The 17790-nt window shown below is 37.5% G+C and overlaps 1 protein-coding gene across 1 annotated transcript in view; it reads left to right on the top strand.

Annotated features, from left to right (window-relative positions):
• Window positions 1-17790, top strand: part of DNAJC1 (DnaJ heat shock protein family (Hsp40) member C1) — a 131642-nt gene that overhangs the window by 92537 nt on the left and 21315 nt on the right. Inside the window, exon 9 of the mRNA XM_015811557.1 lies at window positions 17405-17524. Within this exon, the coding sequence (XP_015667043.1) occupies window positions 17405-17524 (120 nt within the window). The remainder of the gene's footprint in view (window positions 1-17404; window positions 17525-17790) is intronic.

The raw sequence follows: 17790 nt of genomic DNA, 5'->3' as shown, positions 1-17790 counted from the left end.
GATCACTTCCTCCCAGGGTTCCTATGGCTTCAACACCTTCTATCATTTCATCTCTGTTAGTGAGAATTAGATCCAAAATGGCTAATCCCCTAGTTCCCTTCTCTACTTTTTGGGAGACAAAGTTGTCTGCTAGGTTTGTCAGGAATCTGTTTGATCTTCCACTTGGTGCAGAGTTTGTCTCCCAGTTGATGTCAGGGTAATTAAAGTCCCCCATTACTATAGTGATACCTTAGTTAGCTGACTAGCAAAACTACATACCTTAGTTAGCTGACTAGCAAAAAGTTCATCTATTTCCTCTGTTTGGTTGGGTGGCCTATAGTATACACCTATGGCAATGTCATTTTTTCTTCCTTTTATATTGATCCAAATGCATTCAAGACAGTTTTCATCATTGCTGTGCTCTATTTCTGTAGAGATGTAGTTATTTCTTATATACAGAGCAACTCCACCTCCTCTTTTATTTGGTCTGTTTCTTTTAAATAATTTAAATCCCTCTAGCTGTGTGTTTCATTTGTGGGTTTCATCCCATCATTTTTCCATATTCGTGATACAAAAGTATCAGCACTACATAGTTGAACCCAAAAACTAAATTCCCTTCCCCCAGATACAAAGTAACAAAGTACAACTCTCACCCCCAATAAACTATCATGAATCATATTCCCCAATTATGGCTAGCTGAGCTTACATTCCAAACCTCCTCCCTGCAGCAGCTGATTTCTAAAGTAAGAAAAAGCATGTTGAAGGAATAGAAAAAATGGCTGTATTTTCATCAGTTGTCAGAGCGGGAACATCCAATGTTAGCAGCGTTGACATTTATCTCTAATACATCCTATAAATGATATTATTATTGGATTTCTATGCTGCCCATCTCACTGAGACAATGACTCTGGACAATTTACACTACTATAGTAAAAGTTAGAAAGTAGAAAAGCAATTAAAATAGAATAAAAAGTTAGAAAAATAAAATTAAAAACCAAATTGATGGGCAACCTGGGGTAAGGTAATTCCTCAGATGCCCTGGATCCATGCCATAAAGGGCTTTAAAAGTAGTGATCAACACCTTGAATTGGACCTGGAAGCAAACTGACAACCAGTGCAACTCGCATAACAGCAGTGTCACGTGCCACCCATGTGGCCTTCAGAATTATCCGTACCACTGCATTCTGTATCAGTTGTAGCTGGTACAGAATAGAAATAATAATATGGCTAGTAATATTGCTGTTGGTGGGGCTGCCATATCTAGGCTGCACAAATTCAGATGATCATTAGAGAACATGAAAGAAATATTGAAAGTCCAACCTGGATATTGACATCTAAGGCTGGTTAAGTCTATTTTAGCATTTACAATACAGTTAAGCACGGGAGACTTCATTTCCATTGTGATTGGAAATTGTTTTAGGATTGCAAAAAGGGGATTTTGGTTCTAAGATTATACATTTTAAGGATGGTGCTATTCCATTTTTATATTTTATATTGGATTAAAAAATGATTCAAGAGCTTCTCCTCCTTTTGTCTTGGCATTGCCAGTGAAATCTGTCCTTAGTTTTGGAAGAAAGTAAAAGGCTCTGTATGAGCTCCAACAATATAAAATGTATCATAAAATTAATCTAATGTAAATAAAATTAGAGTATAGTAGATCTAAGTAATGTCAATAGATTGAGCATCAATATTTTAAACAGTTGTAATTGTAAAAATGTGGTTTTAGTCTATGAAAGCATTTACTGTAAATTAATCTAGTCAATATTGTCAAGTTTACAGAAACAGCAAAGATCAGAACTAATCATCTTAATTATGGTCCATCTAGAGACCTGGTGATGATACTCAGGAGATAGAAATGCCAGAATTGATATGTTATTATCAATTATAATAGCCTCAAAATAAAAATGTGATAGTAATGTTTGTTTTAATAGATGAAAAAAAGCAGAATATTCTTCACAGAATCTGTTCATATCAGTCATGTTTGTTGTACCAAGCTACATCAAAGATGACTGGGGAATTTTTATTCAGTAGTGTTCTCTTTCTGTCATTTGACGGTTGAGGTATTCAGGGATTCTGTTAAGGGGGGGTGGCGGCTGAGAAATGGTTTGAGTGACAGAGAAAGCAATAATTTTTCCTCTGACTAGAGCTGGATGAATTTTGTTATGTTGCAGTTATCTCTCTCTCTTTTCTTGTCATGATTCATAGGCTCCATCTCTTTTTCCTTCTATTTCTAAGAAAAGGCAGTTTGGCTTATTCTGCATACAAGTCTTGTTAGATTAGCTCTGTTCTGTTCCAGTTCTAGTGTTTTTATAAAAATGATTGTTAAATTGTACTAATACAGTTAAAAAATTATGTTGCAGATCACTATTTGACACTTGAGCTTTGCTGTTAAATTTGTTGATTTAGAAAATTACCAAAATTAAGTTGTTGATTAATGTGATCAAATACATTAAAGACCTGTGTCATCTCTTTAAATATGCTTTCAGAAAGTGAGACATTATAGGGCAAGACAACAAATCACTCTGGAAAGTCATGTACTTAGAAAAACTAAACTAGTAAACCAATTTCTTTGGTTTAAGTGAAGGTAATCCCAATTTTCCATATGTCGTGGTCTACCTTACTTCAAAAGGTATGTCTGACTTTTTAAGGAGCCATTATATTTAATATATGGGTACAGCTGAATTTAGAGTTAAGATGTGTATGAAATGGTTCTGGTACTAAAAACTGGATTCAGATTTCAGGTCAAATAATCATATTTCACCTAGTAATGGGGTATTCCCATTATTGCCCAAAAAATCCTAAAAGAAGAAGGAGGATATGAGTACATTTGAATAAATTAAAACAACAGTAGTGGAAGGGAAAAGATTAACCCAATGATGGTGAGTGCTGGGCAACAGCACTATTCTCAAAATCATGCCCATTACCATGTGATTATTGGAGGTTGGAGGCCATGTAGGAATGGGGTGAGCTCTTGCATGGCTTCAGGAGCCTCTGTAAAATCACATGAGTATAGGGAATGCTTCCAGAGGGTTCTGGAGGCTGCAGAGGTTGTGGAAGAACATTTTTCAAAGCTGGTTTAAAAATGAAAGCCTTAGGCAATCTGGAGCAGTCTCAAGTAGGCTATGATTATCTGTCAACAGAAAGTGTGTCATGGCTGATCTTGGTAAGCACTGGGCTCTGCAGGCAATAGCGCTGGTTCCCAAGGCTCATGCTTCTTGGATAATGGTGCAAAGTGGCCTTTTACACTGTCAATGATGCTACTATGGCTGAAATCAGGGCCTGGGCCTCCACTTCAGACCCAACTTTGACAATGTCAGTTAGTGCTACTATTTAGCATGGCCTAGGGTGGGGCAAGATAAAGAATTGGGGTTTTTTATTCAGGTGTGTGTGTGTGTGAGAGAGAGAGGGAGGGAGGGAGACTGAGAGGGAGAGGGAGAAAGAGAAAGAGAAACTGAGACAGAGACCAGCAGAATCAAATTTTTGAATTTTTCACAAAAAACGTTTGCCATCACGGGACTAAGCCAATAGGCAAGGGAAAAAATGACATAATTCAATTGTTTTTTAAAACAAGTTCAGAAGTATCAGGTATTCAGATGTTAACAAAAAAGAATGTAATCAGTCATTGCTGAGCACCTGCTATTTTCATAGGACCTATGTCCTAAATGAATTTCCTTAACAAGAAGCAAATTGAATGAATTTATAACAAGAAGCAACCAAAACTATCAACTATCAAGGCTCAGGCACCTTTTCCTACGGGAAAAAGCCAGAACTCTTTGTTGAGTGAATTGAACATCACATTAAACTGTGATTCAGCTTTTATTAGTTTAAATATAGCAGGGTATATATCAATTGTGCTGCGTTAATTATGGATTAGGATTAAATGTTAATGGAAACCCAGTGGAGATATTCATGCAGACAAGCATCCTTCATTGTCAAAAGGTCCTATTTGCTTAAAAGCTTCTGCACATAGAGTTCCCACTTGTTCTCCTGTGGATGCTTGTGGATAATTTGTGTGTATGTATCTCATCTTGCCCAATCAAGTAACACATGGAATATTCTTATAATGCCTCTAACTCATGAACAAAAATGGAGAAAATTGTACTTGTGATTTTGTTTCTGCTCTTAACTCTTGCTGTATTTCAAAACATTTGTTTAAAGAAGATAAAAGTATATATTGAATAGATAAAACTATTTGGATTTTGGCATTTTACACAGAACTTCCATTGTTTTTTGTTGTTTACTCAATCAAAAGTTTAATATGTTGGAGTTTAACTTTTTCTTTTTGCATGATAGGAAAGAAAAACATGTTTAAAAGCCTTATTTATTAATTCCTTTTTACTTAGTTGTTTACTTAGCCTTTAATTGGTTAGACAGCAGAAGTTAAGAAGCTGATCTAGAAACAAAGAGACTGTGACCCTGCCTTAGGTATAAAAGCAGACTGGGTGACTTTGGGCCAGTTGCTCTCTCAGCCCAACCAACTTCACAGGACTGTTGAATAGTACGAAAATAGGACGAAAAATGAATATTAGATATGTTCACTGCCTTGAGCTATTAATAAAGTAATAAAAGGATAAAAGTCTAATCAATAAAATAATAAAATGGGGATATGGTCACACACTCTGTTCTGTCATTGTATAAGCACAGAATGTAAATTAGTTCACCTTTTAATAGCACTATGCTCCTAGCTTCTTGCAAAATCTTTGGATTTATTATTTTTTTCTTTAAAAGCATCATCATATCGTCGTCGTCGTCATCATCATCATCATCATCATCATCATCATCATCATCATCAAACAATTACATTCTAAACAACAAATTAAACAACCTGCCTTCCCATGTCCTTGGAAGGATTCAATAGACACAAATACCAAATCCCGTCTAAACATTTGGCTGACTGTGTCACCAACTGTAATAATAATCAACAACTTGTATGTCTCCTGACTGAGTGGAATTTGTATTGTTGATAACATTTAGAAGATATCCAAATTAAATAAATGCTGATCCAGAAATTTACTAATATGTTTTCCTGAAAAATTATTTGATTGGGTGATATATTTGTTCCTGAGCATTAAATCCCATTTTATGATCCCAGCTATTGGATTTTTAGAGAAATTCAATGAAATAAGTACAAAATATATTGTAAGAGATTTTTCTGACTACATTGTTTTTTCTTGTTTCAGCTGAGTAAATGATCTGGGGATTGCTAAAGTTTAACTGTTTAACTTTGAAGGCCTGGTAGACGACTTTCTACCATTGTGACCAATTTAGTAAACATTTTCCAGATAAAATGTCTTTTATCTGTTCTAATTCAACTCAGTGCTGAATGTCATCTTAGTAGAGATACTCAGAGGGAATGCTTGGGGATTAGTTAACCTTTGCAAATTCTGATATAATTGACCTTTCCCACATTTCCTAGATTCCTCTATTATTCACCAGCTTTTAAACTTATTGGATATTTCATTGTCAGCATAAGTGAAAAAAATGATCTTGATATTGATATAAAGAGCAATTGAAAGAGGAAAAAAATTAAATTAGTTATTGAATATAAATTTTTGTTCAGATTAACTTCAGATTTACAATTTTGAATGCAAACATCTGCAAAAAGACATGGATTCAATACCTGCATCATCTTTTTGTTTTTTATTCAGAAGGTATGTCTGAGTAAGGATACTTGGGTGTGAGGATACTTGATCTGTATCTATATTGTCTGATTAAATCAGCTAGAGAAGTTCTAATTGAGTGAGGCTGTATTTTTAACATCTTTTAACCATGGTGGGATTCTTTTGTATAATCCCTGTGATGAATAATTTCAACATTTCAGAGCAAAGTTCTAAATTGGTGGTGGACCAACTCTGAAGATTAATCTACATTTTTTTCAATATATCTTATTCGGAAACTAAAGCAGGTTTGGTTTACCCTAGTTCATCGATTCTAGAAAATGGATAGAAAAAAGAAATACATTAGCTTTGGTTCTGCTAGATCTCTCAACAGCGTTCAGGATCAATGAACATCTTTCTGGTACTGTTTCTTCCTATAGGTGGATTTTACAGGCTACTAGGAGTGCTTTAATAAGGACAGGAAAGATACCCCAAGGATGGTTAATTTCCACAGGACCCAGCACCAGGATTCCTGGCCAGTAAAATTTATATTTTTAACACTTTTTGAATGGGTCTGCTCTCTGACTGAGCTTGGCTACTGAATGTTTGGATAGCTGAAGTTGGGCTACTATTTTGCCAAGTGTCAGGGCAGTGATCTGATGTCCAGGAAATTGGTTCTTTTAGATCCAGAGATCTAAAAGAACCAATAAATAAAAGGGTTTTAAGCTTTATTATTAAGCAAATGGATTGAAAAGCATAATATAAAAAGCATATGTACCAAGCAAGATAATACTCAAATCTCTTACAAGATACCAGGAGCTCTTTAATAATGACAGGAAAGATACCCCAAGGGTGGTTAATTTCCACAGGACCCAGCACCAAATTCCATATAGAATCTCCCAATGAACAACAATCCCAAGGTTTCTATCAAACCTGCCACCACGATTTCATGGCCATGCTTCTGTAGTCTGCAACACCTGATGGCCCATGACTAAAAACTCAGACTTTCACAGAGAAGAAAAGCTGTGTAGCTATGTGAAGATTTCCCCCCTCCCCTTTATTCAATAAGCAGGGGTGAAAAACAAGGAGGGTAGCTCAGAAAGACATCCAGACCTCTAGAAAGTTTTTAATATGAAGGAAAAATCAGACCTATAGGATCAAAAGTCTAGCCTCTTGTGCAAATGAGCACTGATGATATTATCTAGTTGGGTAATGAAATACTGGCAAAAAGCCAACCAAATTTGGCTAGCACCAAGAACCCCAATTGCTTTTCAAATGCCACCAGTGGACATTTGTACCTTAAAACAAATGGAGGCTTCAAAGGACATTCAAATCATTTGTAAAGGGGAGGGCAAAGATTGTTTACCTGCTGCATCTCTCAATCGTTTAATTTTTTTCAGTGGGACTCTTCAGAGCTCATTATTAACCTTTTCCAAAAAGTATGACTAGTCTCCAAACTACCATCTGTTCAATGCTTAATGATGATAAAGTTAGCATACTTTTCAGTTGTAAATAATCTTTCCATTTCTCCAGAGTAGAGGCTTGTGCGGACCTCGACCTCCTTTTTCTTGTTCGGAATCATTTATCCACCCCTATATTGGGTGACTGTTTTAACTGTGACTGGGATGATTCCCTTGATCTGTTGTGGTGCACAGAAAACTGCCAGCAATTGCTTTTAACACACTTCTGCACTTTGAAGAGCTGTGACCAGAATCCTATAGGCCACTTCTTTTGATTAACTCAATTTGTCAAAGATGTACGTCCATCCTCTGTGACTTCCACTGCCAGTTTTAAAAGATTCCCTTATTCTGGCATTTATAAAGAAATAGCTTATTAAACTAAAATATAACCTAATTTAAAGCATCTTCTTTCCAATTTCATACAACCTCCTCCTCTTTCACCAACCAATGAAGGAGAATATACTTTACCTTGTTAACTATAGTGTGAGGTTAAACCTATATCCTTCTAGACCATAGGACTCTTCAATTTTTTTGCTAGTGTTTGATCTGTAGATCATTAGAATTAACTGCCCATTCTCAGGTGAGCAAATCAAAATTTACAAAGCTGGGAAGAAGAAAATCTATGCATGTTCCGTGCTTGAACTGCTTCCACAGCCAAAAGTTATTTTAAAATTTTTCAGATACACTATATCAGCCCAGAGAGACTCTATCAAACATTGCCCAAAATATATTTTCTTTTCACTTTTATTCATCATATGCCATGTTGAGGTATAAATAAAATCCAATAAACTTCTCCTTATAATCGATCTTGAGTTTAAAAGCTAAAACAAATGAAGTCACCACCATTCCTTTCATTCTGAAACCCTTGCATTCATTGTCTTCAATGAGAACTTTCCTCTCTCTTCCCTTGAAAATACTTTTGGCTTTCCTCATCATCATTTGGGATTCTTTCACTTTTTTCTGTTCTTTCAGTACTTTTACTTTCTTGATTTCTTCTTGTTGATGCTATCAGCAAAGACACTTCAACTTTCCTTTCTTTTAGTCTTGACCTCTCTTTCTTTTTCTTCTCTCTCTTCCAGCAATTTGCATTAGAACCAGTAATGGACTCTACTTGGAAGGGAAGGGAAGTGGAATTGCTAATAAAAACTAGAGGAATGCAAAACATTCTTGGGGGTTGCATAATAGTTAAGCAGTAGCAATAAGCAAACTTACTTTTCAAAGACTGCCTAGGCTTCCTCAAGAGGAGCAATCTTTTCCTAACAGTAACAGTTTTAGACAAAATACATTTACAAAAAGACTTAAAATTCAGATTTTTGATGATACGGGCCTTAAAAGTCCAGCCCATTTATTGCAGTTACCTTTACACTAGAGTAGAAAATAAACCTCTCCCCATCTCTCAAAGTTAATAGCCTAAAATAATTTTTTTAAGGCTCCTGTTATGCTACTTCCATGGACTAACTCTTCTGCCCCCCCCCCACCCCAATGGAAACTGTGGGGTCTGAAATCCTGTAGGGTTTCTATGCACAGCTCCCGTGTTCAAATTATTTCTGCAGGTTTCAGTTTGCCTAATAAATGGCTAATTTATTATACAACCTCTAGTCTCCTAGTCACATTACGTTTAATTGTCTTCCCAAGTGGACTTTAGCCACCTTCTTACAATTATTGCAAAACTACATTGTTTTATTTGTCAATTTGGGGCAGGGGTGGTGGTGATGGCGGCTATAAATAACAGGTCCTGGTACATTTAGAAGCAGTTTTTTAGTAAACTAATCCCAGGTACATGCCAGAAATGAAAGCAACATTGTGTCTCTCACCTTCTTTTGACAACTTTAGGTTGGGGATTTTCCTCTAATTTCTTTTTTGTTTTTAAATTAATCTTGATTTTTAGCATTGTTGACAACTTTTTTGAAAGTAGCTTGTAAGTGCTTCATTCCTAAAGCTGAAAGTAAATTATTAGCCTAGAATCACCCAATTGGATGTAGCGAAAAAAGGCAAAACCGGAATTCACAATTTCTCACGTTTCTAGCCTGGTGCCTTTAATCACCATACCAAAATGCTTGTCTTAAAAACAATGGTATCCCTTTCTTTCCTTGATTTTAAAAAAAGGAAGGGAGGGAGGGAAAAATACATACATTTGACAACAACCATATACACCCTTTGCAATGACAAGAAGTTCCAAATGTAGACAATGAATTATATTTTAAGCTCACAAAGCAAGAGCATACCAAATTTCATCTCTTTTATTCCTTTGTCTAAAATGACCCTAAATGAATTCCTAAAGACAACAAAAATACAATAACCAACCAATTTTTACACCCTGTATAAAATTTCCAGGCACCGTGTCTTCTCCACCAGGAAATTGGAGGCACCTCCCCAGTCCCTTAAACTGGATTCCTCCTCATCAAAATTCCACATATGACCATCCCAGATTTCTATATTCCACTCCCAGGATAAGATGAGAGCTTTAACTTTGCAAGGTTGGGTATGCACCTTTTCTTTGCGTGTTTATGATGCTTTAATTTTTCAAATCCATAGTTACAGTTAGTTGCTCTGCTGATTCCCTCCCAATCTTCCAGTGCCACATTCAATAGGGATTGCTAATCTTTATAAGCAATAAGTTCTTACCTTGCTGCTGTACCTTTCTCTGACTAGCTTTTAATTGCTCCTAGACATTTTGGAGGACAGTGAGAAAGACCCATTCTACTTCATCCACTGATTTCTGCCCCTCTTCTCTTCCACTCCCAGTAACTACATGCATTTAAGCATTGCATTGGATCTCCAAATTGTGTCTCATGCTGCCATGACACCGGTAAGATCATCTGGTTTAATATTTGAGCCACTGATTTTTGCTGGGTCAACCAGAGATATAATTCTGGTCACTATCACCTTGCCTAGCAGATTTTCTTTCCCAGAAGGGCATTGTCACTGGATCCAACTTTGTGGCTAACTATGTTTTGCCAAGTGTCAGGGCAGTGATTAGGTGCCCAGGCAAGTAGTTCTTTTGGATCCAGAGGCAATGAATAAACACTCCAGTAAATAAAGAGTTATAAGCTTTCTTTTTAGTTCAAGCAAACAGATTGAAACGCATAACATAAAAAGTATTCATACCAAACAAGGTAATACCTAAATCTCTTACAAGCTGTCAGGAACTCCTTAACAACAGCATTCGTAACTCTTCCCTCCACACACACACATACACTTTTCAAAGATTTTGACTAGCTTAATCCATACAAGATGGAGAATCCTCTGGTCAACTGAAAAAGCAACTCAGACTGAACCTACATGAGATCAAGCTGAGCTTGCCTGAAAGATTTGTAGCTCGGGTGCCCTCTTGGAATAGGCCCTGAGTGGATATCTAGAGTTCATCAGTAGCTCACCCAGCCTATTACTATACCAAATCTGGCTATTCTTGGTACTGTAACAGATCTGGCTATTTTGGCAATTGTAATTGGATCTGAGTTGGATTGCTATTATTAGTACTCAAAAATTACTTGGAAACTTTAGCTGGACCACAATAGCATACTGTATACCAAAGCTTTTGACAGTATAAAGACAATATACAATTTTATTGATAAAATTGGGGAGTTATTTCCACTGTTGCTTATGACAATTGGAAATAGAATGTTTATCACATTTTTCCATTTGAATCTATCTCAGTTTTATAATTCAGCAGAAGTGTGTTTGGCAAAAATACAGGATGTGGCTCTTTGAGGGGCTTTTTCTAGACTCCAGAATCCTTGCTGTTAAGATGAGCTGGACAACTGTGTTCCATGGTTATTGAAAAAAAATGTTTATTCACCCTGACTTGGGATATTTAAGATGATTTATTTTACCAGTAGTTTTATCTGAGAAATCCTTAGAGTTAATATTTTTGGGTGTTTTAATGTGAAGCAAATGAGTAATTTTTTTCTACCTTAGTCCTATTTTAATGAAGATAGAGGTATAAATTTAATATTTTTCAAAATAAATAAAACCCTGGGGCTTTTTCAGACTTGTGGGCAGTGGCTGATGACACCAAGTGAATTGAGAATATTTTTTATTTTTATTTTGATCTTGTGAGACAGTATATATTGCACATTTTAATTTGATTTTTATGCTGTTATTAACTGGGTGCCATACTCAATAATTAAAAAAACCTTTTGTTTTTTAAGGTGATATTGTAAAATGATCATAATTTCCATTAGTTCTTAAAAACTTAGGAGATTAAAATGTAAGTAAAGAATCTGTGCTTTATGAGTTGTAAAGGTTTTATTCTCTCACATGTGTTATGATTGTTTTATAGTTCAAGGTTAGTTGGCTTTAATCTTTTAAGTCATCTTGAAGCTGGGAGAGATAGATGAGACAGACATTCAACAGGTGCGGGGTCGCCAGACAATTGATAGAAAGATTATGTGAATGTTACAAAGTAATTCTCCCAAATACTGTCTACTAGATTTCTCCGAATGTCCTGTTCTAAATGACACTGTTGACATGCAACGATGCTTTCAGAACAATTAACAATGTTAACTTTGCTTTGGAATGAGTAGCATTAATATACCTATCTCAGACAGCTACCTTGTGCTACTTCTGTTTCAGGTTTTAGAATCTTTAGAAAAAATAATGGAAGCCATCTTTTCTTCTATGATTTTCTGTCTTTTTTATCCTTTTCTTCTTCAGGTAGGTAGATTATGGATTCATGAGTGAGGCCAAAGTATCATGAGAAATTCAGCTGGAATTGCACAAAAGAGAACTGCAGCTGTCCATTCTCTGCTGTCAAGTATGGGTATCCATGACTTGCTCAGAGCTCAGTTTTATTATATTGGCTTTTGCTTCTTTAATTGCCATTACAGTGCTGAAGGATACAGATAAATGCACTAGTGAGTGTTTTTGGCAACTTTAATATATGTGTACTTCAACTCCCATAGTTCTTTCAGCCAACATGTTGGTTGGGGAGTTGAAATTCATATAGCTTAAAAGTTGGCAAGTTTGAAAACAACATGTTAGACTATTGTGAAGTTCTTAAAAAAAATCATTAATCAAAAATCAAAGTTTGTTTTTCCTAATAAATAATAAATAAATAATTGATGACAGGAATTTTATAACAATCTTAGGTTTTTACTCTAAATCAGACATGTCAAACTCATGACGTCACATGACATCGCACGATGTATCGGGACTGTTTAGCCATTGCCGGCAATGGGATGGGCGCAGCTTCTGAGTGACGCATCCGGCCCGCAGGCTGGCAATTTGACACCCCTGCACTAAATAATCCATACTATTCTAGTTATAAGACTGCTAACTTCAAATATGCTGAATAACATGAAACTAAAATAAATAATTTTAAATGAAGAGCAATAGAATTTTCTGAAAAAAAATGAATAACAGAACACTAAAAATTCAGGTAGACTTTGATGGGTCAACAAAATCCATGTGCATGTTCATGTAAATAAGCACTGTGTTTTAATTACTTTTAATTATTACAAATTAGAACCACCTGAGGAGAAAATATTACATATAATAATATTTACTTAAAACAGCAATAAACATAATAAGCTAATAGAAGTTGATATGCATTATTGAAATGTAATATGGTAACCCCCTTCTGTTCGTTCACCAAATCATACGAATATTTATGAACTGCACAAATCCCTTCTAATTTTTGTGTTAAAAATAGGGCCTCTTGTTTCTGGCTTTTCTTTTTGACTGCACAGCATTCAATGTGGGGACTTAATCCCAAAGCACAGCTTTTCTGATGTAAAATCTGGATGCTTGTGTAGATACAACAGCTGTCCCCTCGCTATGTGGCATTTTCTATTACTTTACCATAGAAATGAGTTCTGGCCAGGTTTTGGGTAATATTGGGCAAATGTAGTTTGAAGTGATAAAGGCTTATGCATATGCATTCATTTAACTCTCATAGTATTGGCTTTGGAGCAGGAAAATAAATTCACACTGTGGCCACCCTCCTAGATGATTGTAGCAGTTGAATTGTAGGAGGTTCTGCTGCATCTAAAGGCCCAATTAACTGTTGCCTAAGAGCTGTAAATTCAGCAAACCTTTAAAAAAAGGAGAACAAAGCTGTGGCTCTTCACCAACAAACAAGGATTGTGGAGGGCTGATTTCTAACATAAAATGGTTTGGGTTTTTGCATTTTAGGTATCTAAACTTTTCTGAGTAGGGAAAATTCTGGTAGAGAAACCTCTGGACTCTTGCTTGAGGAGGGATGCTATAGAATATTTGAAATGTTTCCCGTAGTATCAGTTGTGGATATTTCTAAGAACAGTCTGACTTTTGGAGAGAAAAGCTCAACTATGCTTTTAGTAGCATTCTAATTATAGTGGGTCCTTTTCTGCTGCTGGCATCTCAATTTTATCTTGGCTTCTAAAGAGTCACTTCTCACATCTGTGTGAAATTCTCTAGACTATATGTCTACAGTCCATGTAAAGCATCAGATATCCTGCAAAGCTGGCTGTAGTCTAATTCCTTTGATTTAACTCTAGGTGTAACAATTATGGAAATGTTGAAAATGTGGAAGATGCATTTTCCTAGAAAAATGGAAATGCATAGTCAATCCTGGAGTACAATATTTGCATTCTCTATTTATCATTCTTAAAGTGGCTTATTAGATTCAGCGTGAAAATGATTTGGCACATTATAGTTATCTTAATAGAAGATAAATTCCAAATTGAAAGAAAGAATATTAAGTTAATGCTTTCAGTTTATGTTGATATTCATCAATTTCTTTTACTCTTTCAAAAGTTTCAAAGAAAAATTACAAATGTTATCTATTTCATGAATACTTCTCTCCAGACTGCCTGCCAAATATTATTCTGACTAAAAATAATTAAATAGGAATATAGTATGCATGGAAAGACGTAATTGGAAAATAAAGATCTTTTATAAAACCCAATATTAAATTAAAATTTTGCTTTATTGAAAATTCACCCACTTGCTCTTCAAAAGGCAGAGATACAATGTAGCACTAGAAAAAGAAGCCAGATTTGGCTACAATAATCATTTTCTTTCTGCACAAGACCCTCATTGCAACCACTTTGTGAATGTAACCGGTAACTGAATGCTTTAAAAAATGTCCCTATATATGCCTACAATCTGAAAAAAAGTCAACAAACTCCAACGATTACTTACCTTTGCTTCAGCACAAATTACCACCATTTAGCTAAGAAGGAATTTCAAGTAAAAAATAATGAACATATTAATTGGGGTATCTTTGTTCACTAGAGCAGAGGTCCCCAACCTTTTGGGCATCAGGGATCGGTTCCATGGAGAAAGGTTTTCTATGGACCGGAGGAGGTGTCGTTTCATGTACTGCCTGCATCCCGCAGATGGGGCTTTGCTTGTTTGCACAGACCAGTTTCTGGCATGCCGCGGCCCGGTATTGGTCCATGGACTGGGGATTGTGGACCCCTGCACTAGAGTTTTGTGTGTCACCTCTCTTGTAATGCAGGAAATTCTATTTGCAAAAATATTATTTAAAGAATGTGGCAGGCAGCATTTTGGAGGAACAGTCAGCTGACATCCTAAGTGCCAGGAGGAGGAACTGGCCTGTGGCTCAGAGGTGTAAAAATAAATCTTTTTCTCTATCATTTATTTTATTGTATTATCATAAAACATAATACATTGTGTTAGTCCACTACAATGATGTTTATACAATATTGACTAGAGATATTAACATTCTAATGTTTACATAACTGAAACCTTTGGAAATAAAAATAAGTTTATATCAGTATTAACTATGATTTCTAAAGCATCAATGTTGATAAACATAAAATTATTTAAATGCTATTTAAATGTTTCACTCAAAGCTAAATAAACAACTGCACAATGCATGAGACTATTTGATAATGAAGGTTTCTGTCTTAGGCTTTATACTTCATGCCCAGTACATGTGTAAGCTGGGGTCCTGCAGCCCATGCCGTACAGTTGGGTCCAAGCCCTGCAGCTGCAGGGCCAGCCATCCAAGTGACAGGCAGAGGCAGAGGCGCGGAGTGAGGCACATGATCCAGCCTGCCAGATGCACCAGCCAGCCAGCTGGCTGGCCACACCAGCCTAGCCACAGCAGACACTGGCAGCAAAGATGGACAATGGATCCCAGTGCTATGGATGCCGAGCTGGTCCTCCAAGTGGCAGGGAGGTAGAGGCGCCGGGGGAGTGTGGCACGTGATCCAGCCTGTCAGGTGACCAGGCAGCCGCCTGCCCCATCTCAGGCGTGGTGGGCATGGGCAAGCAAAAACGGCCAGTGAGGCCATGGCAAGGCAGCCCAGCCAGTCACCATCACTGCCATGCCACGGCCCCTGCCTACCCGGTCCCCATTGTCCATCTTTGTTCTCCAGTTCCACTACATCCAGGATAAGCTTCCTGCCCGGCGCCACACCCCAAAAGCAAATGGGAAGGGCAGGAGCCCCCCCATCCCCAAGAGGCAGCTAGGATTCCCCTTCCTGCTCTGCCTGAGCCTGGTCCCGGCATCCTGGGAGGCTGAGGACCAGGATGGGCACCCGCCCCCTGCCTCCCAGGGCCCTGGGCAGACTGTGGTACCATCCAAGGGCCCCCATGAGTGAGGCTCCTCCAAAGAACCAGCCCCTCTCTGGTCCTGCCCCCCTCCGTCGGAGACCCCTGGATCCCCTACATCCCTGCCCGCCCCCTTACAGGCACCCCTGACGCGAGCAATGTTGAGCTAGCTATCTGGCCTTCTCCATCTGGCCTTCTCCGGAGGGCAAATACAATGCTGATATGGCCCTCAATTAAATTGAGTTTGACACCCTTGTTCTAAGTGATACTTTGGGGAAACTGGTTAGTAGAATCTCCTCATTGAGGGTTATGATTACTGTCTAATGGAAATTAGCTCTTCCTTTTTATAGGCCAAACCAATGCCACTTTGTGAGTGTATGCATGTTCTTCTGCTGAAAATGGGACATTCTGTGCTAGGTTATCACAGTGCATGTCTTCATCTACTTTGTGCTCCTGCATTCTATTTTGATCATTGATATTGTACAATAATCCAAGTAGATTTGATTTTGGCTTTGGGTGGACAAAGACACATATGGACACAAGAGAAGGATGACTGAAAAAACTCCTTCCAATTATTGGCTATTATTTACTGTCTTTTAACCAGCAGGCTGTATATTTATGCCAATTTCTCTGCTTCAGGGAGCATTCCTGATCGCCCTGAACAAAGTGAATAAGAGTAGTTTGCTTTGCAAATGAATGCAAATGGCAGTGCCTTTGGGGAGCCCCTTTAAACAAGGGGCAAGGCCCTCTGACGATGAGTGAAGCTGCCATTTGGACATGGTGAAAAGAGCACGCTGGAGCCATTGATTGGGGGAGACAGTAAAAAGTCAGGGAGGGCCCCGTTTCTGCTTGCAGTGCAGCAGGCGGACGTCAGTGCAGTTCGAGCACAGTGGGAGAATGACAGGCAGGATTAGTGTCAGGCAGAAGCTTTGCTGTAGCTGTGGAGATGGTCCCAGGGGTCATTCACCTCTGACTGTTGTTTAGCACTGATGGCTCTGTAATGCAAACTGCTTGATGCCTGCCTGTTCATTATCAGAAATAGTGATTAGGGGGAGGTATTTGTCATAAAAGTCTCCTTTTAGAAATAAAAGAGAAATGGGAAGCTGTTGCTCACTGCCTATATCAGTGCAGAGGAAGCCTGATCCAGATGGTGTTTTGATAGGAAAAGACAGTGAAAATTGCTCTTTGGGTGCTTGTGAAGGCTTTTCCATACAGTTCCTTTTTCTTTGGAGAAAGGATTCAAAAAGGAAGAAATTTTTCTCAATGGGTGTGTTATGCAAGTGCCTGGAAGTTGGTGGGTGACTTTTCTACCATCCCTAATGAGTGTACCGTGCTCAGGAGCTATGCAGGTTTGGCTGTTTTTAACACATTATTCACAATCTCTCAAAATCCCTTTTCTGCCAGAGCAATTTATAACTTAACAAATATATCTATTTTGTTAAATAAGGGGCCTGGTTCATCATTTCTAAATATGCTTCCCCAAGGAATATATTCTCTGTGCTTTTTTTGTAGTGCCTGTAAGTTAAAACATGTGTCCATGAAAAATATTTTTAACGTAATGTTTATTTTTTTTCTGTATGTGAACAAAGGTGCATTGACACCTACAAAAAGGTAGAATTGTCTGTCCATTGTTTGTAAATAGATAGACTTAGTCTTCAAGACAGGTGGACAACATCTGTTACATAAATTAGATAAGTTGGATCTTCTGCGAGTAGGCGCCATTAAAAAGCTGTAAAAAACATTTTTATTGCTTAACAGATTTTATTGGACTGCTTTACTTAAGACTCATGTTTGGTGTTTTTCATTACTGTAAAAACCTTTCGAGTTGCCTAGTATAATAAATGTTTTACAAATATTTTACAGGTCCCTGAATGGATGGAAGAGGACCTTAGCCAACTGACAAGAAGTATGGTTAAGTTCCCAGGAGGGATGCCTGGTCGATGGGAAAAGATTGCTCATGAATTGGGTCGATCAGTGGCAGATGTGAGTTCACTCAAATTTGCATTGTATGAACAAACCAGCACAAGGCAAGCAGGATGGAAGGCAGATCTTGGCAGAGTTGGACATTGTCTTTGGATGGAGGGTACTACCCTTTTAAGACCTGGAAATGAACCATTAGGTAACTGGGCAAGAAACAGATGTCAGCGGGTCTCCCCTCTCCACAATTAGCAGCTGTAACTGATCAGCTATATGGAGATTCTACTGCTTAGAGACTTAAGCTACTGTAACCTGATAACCAAAAAAACAAT

The sequence above is a fragment of the Protobothrops mucrosquamatus genome, unplaced genomic scaffold (assembly GCF_001527695.2).
Source record: "Protobothrops mucrosquamatus isolate PMUCROS unplaced genomic scaffold, P.Mucros_1.0 scaffold45, whole genome shotgun sequence".
NCBI classification, from domain to species: Eukaryota; Metazoa; Chordata; class Lepidosauria; order Squamata; family Viperidae; genus Protobothrops; species Protobothrops mucrosquamatus.
Note: the sequence above shows the minus strand (reverse complement) of the source record. Positions and strands in the feature narration are given on the sequence as shown.